This window comes from Pseudoliparis swirei, chromosome 24, assembly GCF_029220125.1.
Source record: "Pseudoliparis swirei isolate HS2019 ecotype Mariana Trench chromosome 24, NWPU_hadal_v1, whole genome shotgun sequence".
Taxonomy (NCBI): domain Eukaryota; kingdom Metazoa; phylum Chordata; class Actinopteri; order Perciformes; family Liparidae; genus Pseudoliparis; species Pseudoliparis swirei.
Window position 1 is genome coordinate 9,163,023 of NC_079411.1, and position 20,381 is coordinate 9,183,403.

At 43.8% G+C, this 20,381-nt stretch overlaps 4 protein-coding genes and 1 long non-coding RNA gene across 5 annotated transcripts; 2 read left to right on the forward strand and 3 right to left on the reverse strand.

Moving 5' to 3' along the window:
• Positions 1-3,198: 3,198 nt before the first annotated feature.
• LOC130189934 (ferritin, liver middle subunit-like) lies at positions 3,199-4,081 on the forward strand. Its single transcript, XM_056408964.1, has 3 exons — positions 3,199-3,411; positions 3,507-3,632; positions 3,736-4,081. The coding sequence occupies exons 1-3, from the start codon at positions 3,214-3,216 to the stop codon at positions 3,886-3,888; spliced, it is 477 nt and encodes a 158-aa protein (XP_056264939.1). The 5' UTR covers positions 3,199-3,213; the 3' UTR covers positions 3,889-4,081.
• Positions 4,082-5,890: 1,809 nt separating this feature from the next.
• LOC130189935 (ferritin, liver middle subunit-like) lies at positions 5,891-7,699 on the forward strand. Its single transcript, XM_056408965.1, has 4 exons — positions 5,891-6,097; positions 6,906-7,052; positions 7,148-7,273; positions 7,375-7,699. The coding sequence occupies exons 1-4, from the start codon at positions 5,996-5,998 to the stop codon at positions 7,525-7,527; spliced, it is 528 nt and encodes a 175-aa protein (XP_056264940.1). The 5' UTR covers positions 5,891-5,995; the 3' UTR covers positions 7,528-7,699.
• A 2,174-nt stretch (positions 7,700-9,873) lies between these two features.
• LOC130190054 (ferritin, liver middle subunit-like) lies at positions 9,874-11,297 on the reverse strand. Its single transcript, XM_056409218.1, has 4 exons — positions 11,102-11,297; positions 10,540-10,686; positions 10,323-10,448; positions 9,874-10,219 (listed from the first exon to the last, which is right to left on the reverse strand). The coding sequence occupies exons 1-4, from the start codon at positions 11,201-11,203 to the stop codon at positions 10,067-10,069; spliced, it is 528 nt and encodes a 175-aa protein (XP_056265193.1). The 5' UTR covers positions 11,204-11,297; the 3' UTR covers positions 9,874-10,066.
• A 957-nt stretch (positions 11,298-12,254) lies between these two features.
• LOC130190055 (uncharacterized) lies at positions 12,255-17,604 on the reverse strand. Its single transcript, XR_008830898.1, has 2 exons — positions 15,988-17,604; positions 12,255-13,956 (listed from the first exon to the last, which is right to left on the reverse strand). It is a non-coding gene; the product is annotated as an uncharacterized LOC130190055 (long non-coding RNA).
• Positions 17,605-18,416: 812 nt separating this feature from the next.
• On the reverse strand, positions 18,417-19,839 carry LOC130190551 (ferritin, liver middle subunit-like). The gene is made up of 4 exons (XM_056410009.1): positions 19,651-19,839; positions 19,086-19,232; positions 18,865-18,990; positions 18,417-18,762 (listed from the first exon to the last, which is right to left on the reverse strand). Exons 1-4 carry the CDS (start codon positions 19,750-19,752, stop codon positions 18,610-18,612), a joined length of 528 nt encoding a protein of 175 aa, XP_056265984.1. The 5' UTR covers positions 19,753-19,839; the 3' UTR covers positions 18,417-18,609.
• Positions 19,840-20,381: the final 542 nt, after the last annotated feature.

Here is a 20,381-nt window from a genome sequence, read left to right on the forward strand (position 1 = left end):
TGTACTATCTGTCAGAATCGGACCTGCCTCAGCAGTCTCCTCAACATTTGACTCTTTACTCTCCTTAGGCTGTTCCTGACCCTGATTGACTCTCTTCGGTGGTGTATCTCTTTTCTCAATATCTTCCCCCATGTCACAATCTGTCTGAGTCTGGTTATCTGCGCTACCTTTGGTGAGGAATTTCACCAGCTTTGTTTGAGGACTTTTCCTGTCTCGGGATAATACACGTTATATGCTGGACTATATTTGTCATAGCCTACAAGGATCCCCTTTTTGCATCTAGAATCCAGCTTTTTCTTATTCTGCTGATATATGTAGCATTCAGAGCCAAATATCTCCATGTGAGATAGGTTAGGTGTTTTTCCTGTGAAAACACAGTAAGGCGTCTGCTCTAGCCGCTTCCTGTAGCACCTGTTGCGGATTTGAGCTGCTGTCTGTACAGCATATGTCCATAATTGCTTTGGGAGGTTACTCTCCAATAGCATGCATCGAGACATCTCAAATAAGGTTCTCCAACCTCTTTCGGCAGTTCCATTCTGATGAGGTGAGTAGGGTGCACTCTTCTCATGCCTTATCAAGTTACTCCGAAGTAAAGACTGGAACTCCTGCCCGGTAAACTCTGTGCCGTTATCAGACCGTATGCACTTTATCTTTCCGTACGGAGCTACATCTGCGATGAATTTTTCTGTAGCTTTTGCCGTGTCACTCTTTGATTTCATAAAGTATGGAAAAATCATCCCACTGTAATCATCAGTAAATGCTATTGCATATCTGTATCCATCTTTATCTGCTGGTTCTATCGGACCGCATAGGTCTGTGTGTACGAGCTCCAACACAGTTGTAGCTTTAGCGTCTGCCTGTCTGTTTCTGCTTTGTGTAAACTTGCCTTGTGTGCATATTTCACAGTTTTGGTTGGACTTGTCATGTTTCCCTTTTATAGACATCCCTTCAACCACATTTTATAATTTTGCAACATCATCAAAATTACAATGACCAAGTATCTTATGCCACTTTTGAATGTCATGACAACCATACACTTCATCAACAGTTTCATCCTCTACAGTGCTAAGGTAATACAGCCTACCATACACGTCCATTTTGAACATGGTACCATCCTTGTGGACCAGCCGGTTATCACTGTCCTTGAAGCGGACCTCAGCTCCGTTGGCTGTCGCTGCTTTGACTGAAAAGATGTTTTGTGGAAACGATGGGATGTAGAGCGCTTGCTTGAGCCTCGTTTTCACCTGTCGTCCCTCGCTGTCCAGCAAGTAGACTTCGGCGTCTCCCCTCATCTTCGCCATCCCGCTCACCTTGGACCCGTCAGCGAGCTCGATCATGTGGTCCTCGGGTCTGAAGCTCTTGTCAACTGTTTTGAACTTCGTGGCGTCGTTGATCATGTGTGTTGTGGCGCCGCAGTCGACCATGAGTCCCTTCTTGTTTCCTCTTTGTGCAGGACAATCACTCAACCTGAAACAGAAAGACGTATGCTCTGCCTCTGTCTCTCCATCAGCTGGGCCCATAACCTGTAGCGTGAGACATTCTTGCAGCTCTCTACGTTATTGCAGTCACCAAAGTGGTTAGCTAGTAGCTAGCATTCACGGGAGAAAAAGGACAGACGACCAACGTCTCTTCAGTCCGGGAACTCACACAGTGTTTATTCTGCGCATGCGCACAACAGCACCTCAACGGACACAGGTACACATGAACTTGTTACATTACAGCACAGAGCACTCAACATGGCTTTGCTACGAAGGAATATGCTCAACAGTTAGCTTCATGCTGTTCACTAGATGCTGCGGCAAGATTCGTTTACACTTGTCTGAAGCTCTTTAGACCCCTCACCCCGTTGTAGTCCACGGCGTTTCAGTCCCAGGACTTTGGAACAGACAGGGGAAACTAAACGGCGCATTACTCACTGAGCCTCCAGCTAACCAGCTCCGGTGAGCTACTTGCTCCCGTAGCTACGTGGAGCTCTCTGAGCTGAGGGAACGATACCGGTCTCTGATTGGACGAATAGTCCAATCACGTGAAATAATAAAACGATGTCATTGGCCAGGGAGCACATTTCTGCGCCCCAAGATTCACGTTTCATCTGCCAATGAGAAGCCGTCCTTGCCGCAACCACTATGAAACCTTTGCTCGCTGCCGTACACACACGTTAGGCCTGCGCCCATAAAAGGGGAGGGGCTTCTCTCCGTGACGATGAGTGGCGATCAGGGATGGATTAACGAACGGGCCTACCGGGCCCATGAGCTCAGGGGGCCCCTAAGCCAGAGCGTGACGTCGCTGTTATTAACATTGTATTGATATGATGACACGATGCGCCGTAGCCGGTGTATGCTAGGCTTAAGTCATGAACAGGGCCCCAAAAGTCCTACTGAGAAACTAAAGAATAGCCTAAACATTCACTTTGAAGATGTCACAAGAAAGAAACCATCATGATACCTTTCAAGTGAGTGTTTATCCCCTCAGTTTATCTATAGGACTTTAGAGGGGCTGAGTACTCCATGCAATATGGGCCCTTCAACTCTATAGGGAGAAATCCAAAAAGCAAGTGCAAAACAATAGCTCACTCTCTTCTCTGCTTCGGCCCTGCAGGCTGCAGCTATGGGGCTGGCTGCAGCACCTGTTATCCCCAGCTCCCCAGCTGCCATTCTTGCACTACACATACACTATGCTGATCTGCACTACATGTTTCGCTTTACCTTTTCTTGCTTCTCAGTTACGGATTTTTGTAAATAGTGAATTTAATAAATTATCTTTTGAATTCAAACCTTAACTCGGTGTGGTCTCCCTACTATGTTATTTCCACTTTGAGCCTTGTGGTTGTAACGATTACAAAAGTTATTTGTTTAATTCATATCACCGAAGTCCCTGCTATCATATAATTCGTGTTATGTTGTCTGCTCAGCTCCGGTATCGGTGTTCCATACGGACTGTTTTGTTAGCGATGTTTTTTTTGTTTTTGTTTTTTTGCGGGGGCCTTGACACGTCCAGGCCCAGGGGCCCGTGGTTTCTTAATCCGTCCATGGTGGCGATATATTATTTTTGTCACATTTAACTTAAGTGGTTGTTGACAGGCTTACGGTCTCCCACACACAATTAGTGCCTCAATACGGTATATGTATTATTTAAATTATTTGGTATATAATGTTTTTTGACAGTATATTTATATTTTTTCATCTCAAAATGTTAAGAGGGGCAGCGCCCTCTATGGACGCACCGCCACTGCTGCTAACCACCACCTTCCTCCCCTCCTTACAGGCCTTTTACTTCTCCCGTGACGATGTGGCCCTCGAAGGCTTCGCACATTTCTTCAAGGAGAACAGCGACGAGGAGAGGGGGCACGCCGAGAAGCTGCTGGCCTTCCAGAACAGCCGCGGAGGACGCATCTTCCTCCAGGACATCAAGGTTGGTACAGACTGGAGACTGCCGCACGCTGTGCTTAATGTTTATAATGTGGTGACCGTTCAGTCTGCTATAATTTACTTTGTTCCCCTCTGTAGAAACCAGACCGTGATGAGTGGGGAAGCGGGCTGGAGGCCCTGCAGTGCGCCCTGCAGCTGGAGAAGAATGTCAACCAGTCCCTGCTGGACCTCCACAAACTGGCTTCTCAAAATGGAGACCCACATGTAAGTCTGCGTTGGTGCTGAGAGGCTGCCTGAGAGGGTCCAGGCTGAACCACCATGTATGAGATGTCTTTGCGTGTAGTAATTCTCTCCCCTCATTTCTCAGATGTGTGACTTCCTGGAGACCCACTACCTAAATGAGCAGGTGGAGGCCATTAAGAAGCTCGGCGACTACATCACCAACCTAGCCCGCATGGATGCCAGCGAGGACAAGATGGCGGAGTACCTGTTTGACAAGCACACCATGAGCAAGAGCTAAATGTGCAGAGTCACAGGGTCGAGTCTGGAGCGGAAACGAGTTGTGGTGGTGTTTTTGTTTTGAATGTCATTTAAGCATTTATAGGTCATGACTTTGCCCTCATCACCTTTATATCTTATGTGACATTTAGAACGACTACTGTGACTGACTGTTTCTTATGTGTTCCTAATCTCAATAAACATTTTGAGCTGGACTGTGGTGTCTGACCTGCGTCTGTTTAAATGAGTCTAGTGTTTACACTTTTCAAACTAAGAGCCCTAGTTAAATTGTTGGACAACTCGATCTTGCAAATCGTAACTCCCTTGTAATGTGTCCATGAACGACTACACTTCCGAAATCCTACAAGAGTCGAAGAGAGATTTCTCTGTTCCTATTTTCTTTTATATTCCCCTCTGTTCAACCAAGTGATTGTCTGGATTCCTCCCGAGCTACATTTTCTTGACTGAATGAACTAAGGAAATTTAAAATTGCATATACAGCTACATAACTTAATTAACCTAATGTGGTAAGAGTTCATAATTACTAAGTTGAAACCGACTTTCCAAGTAAAAGGCTGACATTTCAATGTTTACTCGGTGTCTTGAAACCAGATGCGTCGGTCAGCCTTTATTGAGCAACATGTTATAGCACCAAGTATTTAGAAATGTCTTTTACTATGGAAATCTGTGTACAAATGGTTTGTTTTATTTCTTTATCCAGTCAGTATCATTGATTGTTTTCCAAGCAACACAAATCAAAGAATAGACAATTATCTTGCAATTGTGTCAGTCTTTTTAATCACAGGCAACATGTTTTTGAATATCCATTTATCCTTACTGTATACATAATTTGTATGTACTAATACACTTTAATTTGTTTATTAGACAGTTTCATGTTGTGATCTTGTGATTCAAAGAAACATTTTTTTCGGCTTCTATAAAATAAGGGATAACTATATTAGATTACAAAGAGTGGATAACGGTGTTTGCCTCTTAAAATGACGTGAGGCATAAATATTAATCTACAGATATGTAAATGTCTGTTAAACAAAGCAAAGCACGACAGTAGTCTCTCAGCTGTCAGCAACGATTCCTAAATATCCGGTTCACTTCCAAAACAAGGCCGACAGCAAGCAGTCGCAGCCGGAAATGACGTATTTTACGGAGCTCTTTGTTGGATGGACGTTACGCGAAACACGAAGTCATTCAAATGAATTACAATGAACTACTTAAATTTGTCTTTTCTCTTGTTCACTTGACAGCTGTACAGTTCGTTGTTTTTCTTCAGTTTGTTTATCCATGTGTAACTTTATCGTTTTTTTGGTGGCCGGAAGTAGCTGCAAGTTAACTTGACTGTCTATTCAAATACATGATATAGCGCCCTCTAGTGTACGTCAGTCAACATCGTCGTATAAATACTGTGGATATTATGTTACATACAGGCAGTGAAAGAACAGCAAACTATGAACGGAGCGTCCCGGTGTTTCCTTTTAATCACGTAATAAAAGTGCTCGTTTCGGCTTAATAACGTTATTGATGAAGCTTTACTGATGCATGTAGCTTATAGCCACGTATGTTAACTGCTCCACATTGATTTGAAATAATTAGTTAGTTACTTAGCAGATTAAGGTTATCAGAAAAAATATACTCAATTAATAAATGAAGTGTTATATATTATATATTAAAACGAGCAATGAGCAATTATACTTGGGCTAACACACATACATGGCAGTGATTTGTGTAAAACTATTTGTACACTCAACCAATTCTTTATTTGATTTTCAATTCAAACGATAATGCATTATATTGTCTTTTGAGATAGTAAAAGTGCTTCTTAATTGCAGGTGTGTCCAATTAATGGAATATGAAAACTGGGGATACACGAATGAGGAAGGGGGCGGGGCGTTCACGAACGCATCCTTTGTCGAGCTATCTGAGCTCAGTGATTGGCGGAAACGTGCCGTGACGTCCCGCGTGTCACGTGCTCAGCGCACAGGTATAAATAGGAGTGAGGGGATCATCTTTCATTATTCACAAGTGGTTCTTGCTTCAACAGTGTTTGAACGGAACTTCTTCCCTCGTACTGCTTCAGCTAGCACGGACACGAGCGAGAAACTAACGCCAGTAAAATGGAGTCTCAGGTCCGTCAGAACTACCACCGCGACTCCGAGGCCGCCGTCAACCGGATGATCAACATGGAGATGTTTGCCTCCTACACCTACACGTCCATGGTGAGAGACGACACCTGCTTGTACTTTAATCTAGTAGTACGTATCGATGTCTAACAATCTGCATTTATTGTTTACAAAAACGACAAACATTGGCTGACCGATGTGTTCAAGGAAATGTGAACTGGTCTCTTATTGTTTTATAACTAACTCTATGTTGCCTCAGTGCATGCTGTCTTTTCGGTCGGCCACGTTCTTCTTTTGTTGAAATTTTGATTTTTGTATAGTATTGCTGATCGAAATAAACTAAACTAAACTTTTCTCACTTGTTTATATGATGGTTGCCAGATATGTAGTCTTATCCCCCACCCACCATATCAAGTCCAATATGCTTATTCCCTTTTTAAATCTATTTAGCCCTCCTCTCCAAACTCCATGCTTGTGTTCTAACTGACTAGACATTATGGAATCACGACTCCTGTGACTGCATAACTGTTTCTCACAACCTTTATGTGTGACATCTGCAGGGCTCTCAAGTTTTGAAGACATGCAAGCGTGAGATTTCCATCAGCACCCGATACAGCTGACCGTTGCGCGCGCCGGCATCGAGCCGAAAAGAGTTGTTGACGGGGGGGGGTGCTAGTGACTATTTTTTTGCTCCATCCCAATGCGCGCAGACCGGCGTCGGAGCTCTGCAGCGGAACAATCGATCGGCGTATTGAGCACCCCTGCATTCAAGCATTAAATAGCCGAGAGGTTTTTTCAGCGTGAGGAATTCGATGTGTGGCGGGAGTGCGTGAGATAAGACCGAAATGCGTGAGACTTGAGAGCCCTGCATCTGCTAACCACCACCTTCCTCCCCTCCTTACAGGCCTTTTACTTCTCCCGTGACGATGTGGCCCTCGAAGGCTTCGCACATTTCTTCAAGGAGAACAGCGACGAGGAGAGGGGGCACGCCGAGAAGCTGCTGGCCTTCCAGAACAGCCGCGGAGGACGCATCTTCCTCCAGGACATCAAGGTTGGTACAGACTGGAGACTGCCGCACGCTGTGCTTAATGTTTATAATGTGGTGACTGTTCAGTCTGCTATAATTTACGTTGTTCCCCTCCGTAGAAACCAGACCGTGATGAGTGGGGAAGCGGGCTGGAGGCCCTGCAGTGCGCCCTGCAGCTGGAGAAGGATGTCAACCAGTCCCTGCTGGACCTCCACAAACTGGCTTCTCAAAATGGAGACCCACATGTAAGTCTGCGTTGGTGCTGAGAGGCTGCCTGAGAGGGTCCAGGCTGAACCACCATGTATGACATGTCTTTGCGTAGAGTAATTCTCCCCTCATTTCTCAGATGTGTGACTTCCTGGAGACCCACTACCTAAATGAGCAGGTGGAGGCCATGAAGAAGCTCGGCGACTACATCACCAACCTAGCCCGCATGGATGCCAGCAAGGACAAGATGGCGGAGTACCTGTTCGACAAGCACACCATGAGCAAGAGCTAAATGTGCAACGTCACAGGGTCGAGTCTGGAGCGGAAACGAGTTGTGGTGGTGTTTTTGTTTTGAATGTCATTTAAGCATTTATAGGTCATGACTTTGCCCTCATCACCTTTATATCTTATGTGACTGACTGTTTCTTATGTGTTCCTAATCTCAATAAACATTTTGAGCTGGACTGTGGTGTCTGACCTGCGTCTGTTTAAATGAGTCTAGTGTTTACACTTTTCAAACTAAGAGCCCTTGTTAAATTGTTGGACAACTCAATCTTGCAAATCGTAACTCCCTTGTAATGTGTCCATGAACGACTACACTTCCGAAATCCTACAAGAGTCGAAGAGAGGTTCCTATTTTCTTTTATATTCCCCTCTGTTCAACCAAGTGATTGTCTGGATTCCTCCCGAGCTACATTTTCTTGACTGAATAAACTAAGGAAATTTAAAATTGCACATACAGCTACATAACTTAATTAACCTAAAGTGGTAAAAGTTCATAATTACTTAGTTGAAACAGACTTTCCAAGTAAAAGTCTGACATTTCAATGTTTACTCGGTGTCTTGAAACCAGATGCGTCGGTCAGCCTTTATTGAGCAACATGTTATAGCGCCAAGTATTTAGAAATGTATTAAAACGGTAACACAAATGGTTTGTTTTCTTTATCCAGTCAGTATCTTTCCTTGTTTTCCACGCAACACTAATCAAAGAAGACATTTCACAGGCAACATGTTTTTGAATATACAAATTATGTATATGGTAAGCAGTGTTGGGAGCGTTAATGTAGCAGCGTACTTACTTTTAGCAATGAGAGAGCGAAGTATTTTTCAATCAACTAACGCAGTTACAGTTACTGAAATTTAAATGAGTTCGTTACTCGCGTTACTCTCTTTTGTGAAAAATGAACACTTGCAGACAAGAAGACAAGCTAGGCCGACTTTAGCTGCTTCTGATGTGACATCGCAGGACCTTGGTGGCGCAATGATATTGTAACGTCTCGGACGTTATGGACTGATGACACGGAGACGGGACGACGTTATTACTCCTCCTTTATTGGGCATTCACCAACACAGACAGCGTGCTCCTCTCAGCTCAGCAGCTCGAACATCAACAACAACGGTACCCGTCAACCACCCGTAACTTCCGTTTTCCGACAGGTTAACCCCGCCTCCCCTCTACTCCGCCAATCACAGGCACGCCTCCCCTCTACTCCGCCAATCACAGGCACGCCCCCTCGACCAGCACGCACGGTGCCACACTGTGATTGACAGCCACTTCCAGTGTTGCCAGGTCCGCGGTTTTTGCCGCTGGTTGAATTTTGTGTCCGCTGGTTCGGGTAGACCTATTTTGCATGCAAATTACATGAATATCTTGAAATAAAAATCCATATTTTAAATGAAATAATTTATTTATACCCAAATCCTACCAAACTGACTCCAGATCAGCACGTACACGCCTCACTAGCACCCCCCCCCCTCAAATATATGCAGCACCTCAAGGCACCTTTGTTTTCTCTTTTAATTAGTGTTAATACTGTAGGCCAATCACTTTGATTTCATTAGGCCTAATGTGGTTTAAAAAAAACTGTTAAATCACTGAGACAGTTATTTTGTATTAAGTTAACTAAAAAAGGGACTTTCGTACTCCTGCTTGATTTGAAGGCCTGTTGCCCTGTTGATTGCAATAAATAGGTCTACAACATATGTTTATTGTGTTTGACTGTTCATGACATTAAAAAAGCAGACATAAAAGTAACTTAAGTTACTTTCCCTAGTAACTAATTACTTTGGATATACAGTAACTAGTAAAGTAATTCAATTACTTTTAAAAGAAGTAACTAGTAACTATAACTAATTTTCAGTAACTTGCCCAACACTGATGGTAAGGATAAAATGTACTCATACATTGTTTAAACAGTTTCATGTTGTAATCTTGTGATTCAAAGAATTTTTTTTACGGCTTCTATAAATGGGATAACCATGGCATTACAAATAGTGGATAACAGTGTTTGCCCCACTGACGTGAGGCATAAATATTAATCTACAGATATGTAAATGTCTGTTAAATTAATTTATGTTGCTGTATGTGCAATTTCCTTAGATTATTCAGTTAAGAAAATGTAGCTCGGGAGGAATCCGGACAATCACTTGGTTAAACAGAGGGAAATATAAAAGAAAATAGGAATAGAGAAATCTCTCTTCGTCTCTTGAAGGATTTCGGAAGTGTAGTTGTTGATAAGCAGATTACAAGGGAGTTACGATTTGCAAGATTGAGTTGTCCAACAATTTAACTAGGGCTCTTAGTTTGAAAAGTGTAAACACTAGACTCATTTAAACAGACGCAGGTCAGACACCACAGTCCAGCTCAAAATGTTTATTGAGATTAGGAACAGATAAGAAACAGTCAGTCACAGAAGTCATTCTAAATGTCACATAAGATATAAAGGTGATGAGGGCAAAGTCATGACCTATAAATGCTTAAATGACATTCAAAACAAAAACACCACCACAACTCGTTTCCACTCCAGACTCGACCCTGTGACCTGGCACATTTAGCTCTTGCTCATGGTGTGCTTGTCGAACAGGTACTCCGCCATCTTGTTCTCGCTGGCGTCCATGCGGGCTAGGTTGGTGATGTAGTCGCCGAGCTTCTTAATGGCCTCCACCTGCTCATTTAGGTAGTGGGTCTCCAGGAAGTCACACATCTGAGAAATGAGGGGAGAGAATTACCACATGCAAAGACATCTCACACATCGTGGTTCAGCCTGGACCCTCTCAGGCAGCCTCTCAGCACCAACGCAGACTTACATGTGGGTCTCCATTTTGAGAAGCCAGTTTGTGGAGGTCCAGCAGGGACTGGTTGACATTCTTCTCCAGCTGCAGGGCGCACTGCAGGGCCTCCAGCCCGCTTCCCCACTCATCACGGTCTGGTTTCTACAGAGGGGAACAAAGTAAATTATAGCAGACTGACCGGTCACCACATTATAAACATTAAGCACAGCGTCAGGCTCCAGTCTGTACCAACCTTGATGTCCTGGAGGAAGATGCGTCCTCCGCGGCTGTTCTGGAAGGCCAGCAGCTTCTCGGCGTGCCCCCTCTCCTCGTCGCTGTTCTCCTTGAAGAAATGTGCGAAGCCTTCGAGGGCCACATCGTCACGGGAGAAGTAAAAGGCCTGTAAGGAGGGGAGGAAGGTGGTGGTTAGCAGATGTCACACATAAGGTTGTGACAAACGGTTATGCAGCCACAGGAGTCGTGACTTCATAATGTCTAGTCAGTTAGAACAAGCATTGAGTTTGGAGAGGGCTAAATACATTTAAAAAGGGAATAAGCATGAAGGAGCATATTGGACTTGATATGGTGGGTGGGGGATAAGACTACATATCTGGCAACCATCATATAAACAAGTGAGAAAAGGCAGCATGCACTGAGGCAACACAAAGTTAGTTATAAAACAATAAGAGACCAGTTCACATTTCCTTTCACAGATCGGTCAGCCAATGTTTGTCGTTTTTGTAAACAATAAATGCAGATTGTTAGACATCGATACGTACTACTAGATTAAAGTACAAGCAGGTGTCGTCTCTCACCATGGACGTGTAGGTGTAGGAGGCAAACATCTCCATGTTGATCATCCGGTTGACGGCGGCCTCGGAGTCGCGGTGGTAGTTCTGACGGACCTGAGACTCCATTTTACTGGCGTTAGTTTCTCGCTCGTGTCCGTGCTAGCTGAAGCAGTACGAGGGAAGAAGTTCCGTTCAAACACTGTTGAAGCAAGAACCACTTGTGAATAACGAAAGATGCTCCCCTCACTCCTATTTATACCTGTGCGCTGAGCACGTGACACGCGGGACGTCACAGCACGTTTCCGCCAATCACTGAGCTCAGATAGATCGACAAAGGATGCGTTCGTGAACGCCCCGCCCCCTTCCTCATTGGTGTATCCCCAGTTTTCATATTCCATTAATTGGACACACCTACAATTAAGAAGCACTTTAACTATCTCAAAAGACAATAGAATGCATTATCGTTTGAATTGAAAATCAAATAAAGAATTGGTTGAGTGTACACATAGTTTTACACAAATCACTGCCATGTATGTGTGTGTTAGCCCAAGTATAATTGCTCATTGCTCGTTTTAATATATAATATATAACACTTCATTTATTAATTGAGTATATTTTTTCTGATAACCTTAATCTGCTAAGTAACTAACTAATTATTTCAAATCAATGTGGAGCAGTTAACATACGTGGCTATAAGCTACATGCATCAGTAAAGCTTCATCAATAACGTTATTAAGCGAGCACTTTTATTACGTGATTAAAAGGAAACACCGGGACGCTCCGTTCATAGTTTGCTGTTCTTTCACTGCCTGTATGTAACATAATATCCACAGTATTTATACGACGATGTTGACTGACGTACACTAGAGGGCGCTATATCATGTATTTGAATAGACAGTCAAATTAACGTGGAGCTACTTCCGGCCACAAAAAAAACGATAAAGTTACACATGGATAAACAAACTGTAGAAAAACAACGAACTGTACAGCTGTCAAGTGAACAAGAGAAAAGACCAATTTAAGTAGTTCATTGTAATTAATTTGAATGACTTCGTGTTTCGCGTAACGTCCATTCAACGAAGAGCTCCGTAAATACGTCATTTCCGGCTGCGACTGCTTGCTGTTGTGGTGGAAATAAGTGTTCCTTTACCTTGTGAGAGATCAAAAGTAGTTTAAGCATGGTTGACCCATAACACTTTATTATAGTAACAAGTTTACAAGTCATCAACCAAACGCTAAATAACAAACAAGTCATGAAAACATTCAGCTGAATGGAGCAGAATCCCCGAGCCTTCTCTCGAAGCCGTCAGAGATAACTGCTGCTGTCTCAGTGCAAGACTGCAACCTTTATAGATCTCAGAGAGAATCCACATTCCAAAGTCCATCTGTTACCTATTAGAGGAAGTTGAGACACCCCGAAGGCTTGTTTATTCTGCTAGGTTCAAGCTCAGTTCAAGACCCCTTGGTTGTGACCTTTTCCCATGAGAGCCTGGGTTGTGACCTTTCCACATGACCCCACACAGGATTAGATTATCCTCCATAGACATTCAGGAGGGACAACTGTTTAACACATTCCAGGAGAGAGAGAACTTCTAAAACACATTTTTCCCCAACATCTCACTCTTTTTGTCATTTTTGACAATTTTAACAACTGAAAAATGATAGTCAAAAGTTAGTATATAACCATTTGTAGGACATACATCAGTGAGGTAGATTCCCAAAGATTTCAAGACATTACATCATTAACCTCTGAGTGCAAAGTATGGTTTTTGTCTACTAATACCCACTATGTACTGATCTTGTTTAGTTACACACTATTCTCAAATTAGTTATCCTAACACGTAGAAATTAACACGACAGCTGACATTAGTCAAAGAATAGATCAGAATGGACGGTTTGGGTTTGGTGAATCTTCACCTCTAGGTCTGGTCTTAGTTAAGGATTTAGTACAATTATGCTTTTAGTCCAAGATGAATGCTTGACTTTGAATTTATTTACTCAAGGTATGCTCTGTATACCTATTTTCTAATCGAATAGATACTGTGTTGGGCTTAAAAGTACATGTTTCCAATAGGTGCTGGTTTTGGCTGTGCTTCACTGACCTGCTGGTAGGCCACTTAACACCACTCACATACTATTTGACGAAGTTGTTTGTCCATATTCACATATCAATCAATCTATTGAGGAGAGGGAACACATCGTCCTGTTGGGCAATTCCTGCCACTTCTTCGTGAGATGAAACGGGCTGGTATCTTTGCCGTTTATGTCTTGTAATTGAAATTCAAAGTTCAGGAACAGTATCCTTGCTGTCGTGGTCAGATAGAGCAGTGAGTGCATGCTTTTGCTCTGGCTGCACCCGTGCTCCTCAAAGGAGTGTCCTGATGCTGGAGATCTTTCTTCCATCACTGTTTCTTGGGTGGCGTCACCTTTTCACATGAGTTCACCTCCTACCACACTGATTTCTGTATGACAGCTTTGCGTTTTGAGAAACTCGGGTTTCTCCCCAGCCACACAAAATAAGTGAGGTGTTCGGTTACTTCACTGCTAAGGGTGCGCTTGTTGGTAGCTTGGCATGCTACTTGATGGAGGAAGGCGCTCGCTTTTCTCACCCTTCCCCTCTAGTCCGGACCTGTAGCAGCTGCTCCTTCTCCTTCTGGATCTGAGATGTGTTTGCAGTGGCTGGCGTAGACCTACGTTGTTCTCCTTCCACTCTCACCACCGTCTCCGTTGTCGGGGTACTTGGAAGGGACCCGTGTAGTGTGTCTGCTTCCCGTGCTTCCTCCTGTGATCCTTGATGAGCACCCAGTCTCCTGGTTTCAGGTGATGCTGGACCGCAGTGGCTGGTGAGGGAAGTGTAGATTTCACCTGTGTGTGAAGTGCTGAGAGCGAGGATGATAGGTTGGCACAATATCTTAGCATGCTGTATTCGCATGCGCATGTGAAAAAGCACTCGCGGAAGTGCCTTCACCGAAGATAGGCCTGTCTCTTCACAACATTTCGCTAGTTTAGATTTAATAGTACCATTTCTCGTTCAACTCAATCAGCTGATTGAGGATGATAAGAACAATGATGCCTGATGTTAAAACCTAAAAACGTTGAGATTTAAAATACATTACTAACTGTTCAAAAAGTGTATCTGCAGGCGGTGACCCTGCTGTTGTTATTATTGCAAATGTTGAAAATGCTCTGGTGTATGAACTTGCATTTAGAGCATTACCCATTCCCCCTTTGCCCATGTGGTCTCCTCCATGAGAAAATCTAGAAGTATGGAAGAGAGCGTGGCAAACAAAACTTGCCGTCTGGGCTGTCAAACCCTCGACTCAAAGAGTGGCACCAGAGCGTTCCATAGGGAGCGCTCCTGGGCATTGGCAAAAGAATGAATTGTGGAAAGATCTGCCTAAGGACTGGAATCAGTCTATGTGGGGAAAAGGGGTGCCCGATAAGGCTGCCGCCTTTGCCACCAGATCTGCCACTATGTTTACTATTGACACAGGTCAAAAGAAGAGATGTGAGCTTCACATTTAACGACTGAAAACAGCTGAACCCACCGTGTGGTGTGCATAGGTTTGCCACTGTTAGAAATCCTCTGTGTCTTCCACAGAGGCCCAAGGTCATGTTCGTTCCAGATACATGAAGTGAACCTGTGTAATTGTTAGTTTGACCTTTTTAGCTACCTTACATTCCTCTGTGAGTGCAATCAGCTCTGCTGCTTGTACTGATCGGTGCAGTAAGCCTGACACCAACAAGTGTGTGATGTGATGTAACATACAACCTGACCGCTGCCCCGTTGTGGGTGAGCTGGATAGCTACAGATAGCTCGAATCTGCATTGGAAGGAGGTGTGTCCAACAGATCAGGTCTCGGGATGCATGTCTGTTGCAATACCTGGACACTATCATGAGGCTCTCCATCATCTGCAGTCGGAAGAAGTGTAGTTGAGTTAAGTTCATCGCGTTTTACCGTAATGTCACGCTATTCTAACATGATATCTGAACCATCTCTGAGCAGAGAGGTGAGAAGTCTTCTGGGCATGGAAGATGTGGGAAACTGCGGGACTATAAGTGTGACATCAGAATAGCCCACAATGTCCCGTGATGTTAGTCCATGGCTTCTCCAGCTGCTGCAACAGAGAGGAAGACCTGTGACAACAAAGTCATGTCGAGGAGAAGTCGGACACAGGTAAGTTTCCTCCATGAGGCTGACACAACTGGAGTTCATGTAACAGTCATTTCGGTCTATGTATAAAATACATATCAAGTTTGGTCTCGGCAGGCCCCGGTCGGGCCTGTAGTAAGGAAGTCTTTAAGTTCCCTTCTGTCTTTTGCTTTTATAGTCTAAGTCAGTCAGTCATGTTCACTGAGGCCTTTACCATGGACGAGAGGTGTGCCTCTCTTTCTAAGTCATTTGGGATCCACTGTCTGTAGTATGACGTCGTTCCTAAAATTTTTAAAAAAAAACATAATTTGTTTCTTCTTAATTAGTTTTGGTAGTGATTGAACTACCACAATACGATTTGGGAGAGAGGAAATTGCACTCTCTTGTGATCACATGTCCCAGATAATTTACTTGTTTTAGTGCACATTGATGTTTCCTTTTTCTTTTTGTAGACTAGTTTTATGTCCATCATCTGCCAAATGTTTAGATATTGTTAATTTTACAAGCCTCCTTTGATGGCTGTAATTCATCATATAATACAATACATACATATAATATTATATAAACTAATACATCGTCTATAGAATTCCAAAGTTTTCACTAAGCACTCTATGGGACCTGCCTGGTCTTTCATGAAAACCCTTTAGACATGTTGGTCCCCATGTGGTACTTTTGTTCTTTTTTTTTTCTTTCTTTTTTTAATTTTTTTATTTGTGTACACTTACTGTGATGGTCAATGTAGTTTAAATACATTACCAATAGCGCTAGTCCCTAGGTTTCTCAGCACCCGGTCGTTGTTTCTTTTGAAAGGCCGAGACGCATTGCAAAACATGGACCCAGATCCTCGCCCTTCCCAGTGCGATAGTCTGTCAGTGATATATGCAGGGCAGCTCCAAGGAACATTTCCTGAGACGGAGGGAGACACACAGACAGACCCAACAGCAGCTCTCTCTCACCAATAATTCTATTTCAAATCTACATTCTCTCAAACCTTCTGTTTACTTCCTATGCTTACATGACAACGTAATAATGGCATGTAACCTTCTGCTGCAGTACTGTATGCAATGTGAAAAAATCATGAGCAACTGAAGCTCCATGGTCTAATATTAGTTTTTCACTCTTTTCGCTACAGAGTGGTTTTGAGCTATTTCTTATCGCCTAAAATAATGGGAATTTCAATTTTACAAATGAGATTTTTACTCCTGAGTCAAAACATCTTTAAAGATGGTTAGAAAATCAATGTTAAAGTTTGCTTCTTTTGTTTTTCTTTTGTGTAGTGTGCCTTACTTGTTTGTCCTGGAGAGGGTTGTCCGTCTCTGGGATGCGCCCCTCCCCCGCCTCCCTCCGCTCAGCCGTGTCGAAAGCGGGTCTTCCTTTTTCCTGTTCGCCAGTGTCCATGCCCTCCGCAGTTGTAGCACACACTTGAATCATATCTTTCCAAGGTCAGATCCATTCTGCCTCTGCCTCGACCTCTTGTCCTCCCAAGTTGCCATGGAGGAATATTCCGTATTTGTCTTGCAAGTGTGTTGATCGTTGCAAGCATCTCTTTTCTGTGCAACTCCGCCTTAGCATGTTCAGCGTGCTTTAGGACATCTGTTAGTGGAACATATGATTTTCTCACCATCTGCCGGAGTTTGGTCTCGTCCCGCTCACGAAACGCTCTTTCAGATGGTCTTTGCATTGTTCCAGAGTCTGTGTCCGATGAAGCTGCATTTGACTGAGAAGGCTGCTGCAAGCAGGCTGGCGGAGCAAAAGGGGGGGGGCGGAATCCAGGTCTGGAGCCACCGATTCTCTCAGTACCTCAGAAAGACAAGGATACACAGTATTTGGGTGAATGCAATGACACTTGTTCACATTCTTCGTAGGCTTTTTGGAATTTAGCGAATTAAATGCTTTCAATCTCTGTCTCTCCCTTTTTTTTCTTTTTTTGTTGTTGATCAGACTGCGTGCTGAGCCGTCGCGCTCATCTCCATCTCCCTCAGTTGCACCTCCAACTGTTCATTTGATCTAAACTGCCCGGACAATGTTCTGACATAAACTCACACAGGGTCGGAAGGATCGGGACGACATGGTTCCAACTAGTCTCCCCTCTTCTCTGAGCACTACCCATTTCTAGTCATTCGTGTATTACGTCGACGTGTGCGTCAATAAATTTTTCAGGCATCACCAGACGCGTTCACTCTAAACAATACACATGAATGACCAAGGCAAGTCATGAGTGACCGCTGCTATCTCTAAAAACTGCTAACTGTTTTCCCTGAGAAGTGTGCGCCAAAACTGGTGCATACAAACCACTAGAGAACCCAACAGTTTCCAAAACACGTCTGTTAACAACACCTGATTGTGAGATTTTTCTATTTTCCCTGTTTCATGACTTTTGTTTTAGAATAAATTGGTTCTCACTCCGCGTGTTGTCCATAGATTTTCAACTAGATTGGCTCGGCTGTCCGGTCTCCGTCTGAACGGCAGCTTCTCACCCTCGGGGGAGGATTCATCTATATTATGGCCATCTGCCGTTCAGCCGGAGTCCCCGTCAAGCGCATCCTCGTCGCCAATTTGTGGTGGAAATAAGTGTTCCTTTACCTTGTGAGAGATCAAAAGTAGTTTAAGCATGGTTGACCCATAACACTTTATTATAGTAACAAGTTTACAAGTCATCAACCAAACACTAAATAACAAACAAGTCATGAAAACATTCAGCTGAATGGAGCAGAATCCCTGAGCCTTCTCTCAAGGCCGTCAGAAATAACTGCTGCTGTCTCAGTGCAAGACTGCAACCTTTATACATCTCAGAGAGAATCCACATTCCAAAGTCCATCTGTTACCTATTAGAGGAAGTTGAGACACCCCTAAGGCTTGTTTATTCTGCTAGGTTCAAGCTCAGTTCAAGACCCCTTGGTTGTGACCTTTTCCCATGAGAGCCTGGGTTGTGACCTTTTCACATGACCCCACACAGGATTAGATTATCCTCCATAGACATTCAGGAGTCACAACTGTTTAACACATTCCAGGAGAGAACTTCTAAAACACATTTTTCCCCAACAGGAAGTGTAGTCGTTCATGGACACATTACAAGGGAGTTACGATTTTCAAGATTGAGTTGTCCCAACAATTGAACTACGCCTCTTAGTTTGAAAAGTGTAAACATTAGACTCATTTAAACAGAGGCAGGTCAGACACCACAGTCCAGCTCAAAATGTTTATTGAGATTAGGAACACATAAGAAACAGTCAGTCACAGTAGTCGTTCTAAATGTCACATAAGATATAAAGGTGATGAGGGCAAAGTCATGACCTATAAATGCTTAAATGACATTCAAAACAAAAACACCACCACAACTCGTTTCCGCTCCAGACTCGACCCTGTGACTTTGCACATTTAGCTCTTGCTCATGGTGTGCTTGTCGAACAGGTACTCCGCCATCTTGTCCTCGCTGGCGTCCATGCGGGCTAGGTTGGTGATGTAGTCGCCGAGCTTCTTCATGGCCTCCACCTGCTCATTTAGGTAGTGGGTCTCCAGGAAGTCACACATCTGAGAAATGAGGGAGAGAATTACGCCACGCAAAGACATCTCATACATGGTGGTTCAGCCTGGACCCTCTCAGGCAGCCTCTCAGCACCAACGCAGACTTACATGTGGGTCTCCATTTTGAGAAGCCAGTTTGTGGAGGTCCAGCAGGGACTGGTTGACATTCTTCTCCAGCTGCAGGGCGCACTGCAGGGCCTCCAGCCCGCTTCCCCACTCATCACGGTCTGGTTTCTACAGAGAGCAACAAAGTAAATGATAGCAGACTGAACGGTCACCACATTATAAACATTAAGCACAGCGTGCGGCAGTCTCCAGTCTGTACCAACCTTGATGTCCTGGAGGAAGATGCGTCCTCCGCGGCTGTTCTGGAAGGCCAGCAGCTTCTCGGCGTGCCCCCTCTCCTCGTCGCTGTTCTCCTTGAAGAAATGTGCGAAGCCTTCGAGGGCCACATCGTCACGGGAGAAGTAAAAGGCCTGTAAGGAGGGGAGGAAGGTGGTGGTTAGCAGATGTCACACATAAGGTTGTGACAAACGGTTATGCAGTCACAGGAGTCGTGACTTCATAATGTCTAGTCAGTTAGAACAAGCATGGAGTTTGGAGAGGAGGGCCAAATACATTTAAAAAGGGAATAAGCATGAAGGAGCATATTGGACTTGATATGGTGGGTGGGGGATAAGACTACATATCTGGCAACCATCATATAAACAAGTGAGTAAAGACAGCATGCACTGAGGCAACACAGAGTTAGTTATAAAACAATAAGAGACCAGTTCACATTTCCTTTAACACATCGGTCAGCCAATGTTTGTCGTTTTTGTAAACAATAAATGCAGATTGTTAGACATCGATACGTACTACTAGATTAAAGTAAAAGCAGGTGTCGTCTCTCACCATGGACGTGTAGGTGTAGGAGGCAAACATCTCCATGTTGATCATCCGGTTGACGGCGGCCTCGGAGTCGCGGTGGTAGTTCTGACGGACCTGAGACTCCATTTTACTGGCGTTAGTTTCTCGCTCGTGTCCGTGCTAGCTGAAGCAGTACGAGGGAAGAAGTTCCGTTCAAACACTATTGAAGCAAGAACCACTTGTGAATAATGAAAGATGCTCCCCTCACTCCTATTTATACCTGTGCGCTGAGCACGTGACACGCGGCACGTCACATAACGTTTCCGCCAATCACTGAGCTCAGATAGCTCGACAAAGGATGTCTTGGTGAACGCCCCGCCCCCTTCCTCATTCGTGTACCCCCAGTTTTCATTTCGATTAATTGGACACACCTGCAATTAAGAAGCACTTTTACTATCTCAAAAGACAATATAATGCATTATCGTTTGAATTGAAAATCAAATAAAGAATTGGTTGAGTGTACAAATAGTTTTACACAAATCACTGCCATGTGTGGTTGTGTGTGTTAGCCCAAGTATAATTGCTCATTGCTCGTTTTAATATATAATATATAACACTTCATTTATTTATTGAGTATATTTTTTCTGATAACCTTAATCTGCTAAGTAACTAACTAATTATTTCAAATCAATGTGGAGCAATTAACATACGTGGCTATAAGCTACATGTAAAGCTTCATCAATACCGTTATTAAGCCGAAACGAGCACTTTTATTA

Coding starts and splice junctions, on each gene's coding strand:
- LOC130189934 (XM_056408964.1), top strand. CDS start 3,214: ATGGACGCACCGCCACTGCTGCTAACCACCACCTTCCTCCCCTCCTTA. Junction 3,412..3,506: donor TCTTCCTCCAGGACATCAAG/GTTGGTACAGAC, acceptor TCCCCTCTGTAG/AAACCAGACCGTGATGAGTG. Junction 3,633..3,735: donor CTCAAAATGGAGACCCACAT/GTAAGTCTGCGT, acceptor CTCATTTCTCAG/ATGTGTGACTTCCTGGAGAC.
- LOC130189935 (XM_056408965.1), top strand. CDS start 5,996: ATGGAGTCTCAGGTCCGTCAGAACTACCACCGCGACTCCGAGGCCGCC. Junction 6,098..6,905: donor CCTACACCTACACGTCCATG/GTGAGAGACGAC, acceptor CCCTCCTTACAG/GCCTTTTACTTCTCCCGTGA. Junction 7,274..7,374: donor CTCAAAATGGAGACCCACAT/GTAAGTCTGCGT, acceptor CTCATTTCTCAG/ATGTGTGACTTCCTGGAGAC.
- LOC130190054 (XM_056409218.1), bottom strand. CDS start 11,203: ATGGAGTCTCAGGTCCGTCAGAACTACCACCGCGACTCCGAGGCCGCC. Junction 10,687..11,101: donor CCTACACCTACACGTCCATG/GTGAGAGACGAC, acceptor CCCTCCTTACAG/GCCTTTTACTTCTCCCGTGA. Junction 10,449..10,539: donor TCTTCCTCCAGGACATCAAG/GTTGGTACAGAC, acceptor TCCCCTCTGTAG/AAACCAGACCGTGATGAGTG.
- LOC130190551 (XM_056410009.1), bottom strand. CDS start 19,752: ATGGAGTCTCAGGTCCGTCAGAACTACCACCGCGACTCCGAGGCCGCC. Junction 19,233..19,650: donor CCTACACCTACACGTCCATG/GTGAGAGACGAC, acceptor CCCTCCTTACAG/GCCTTTTACTTCTCCCGTGA. Junction 18,763..18,864: donor CTCAAAATGGAGACCCACAT/GTAAGTCTGCGT, acceptor CTCATTTCTCAG/ATGTGTGACTTCCTGGAGAC.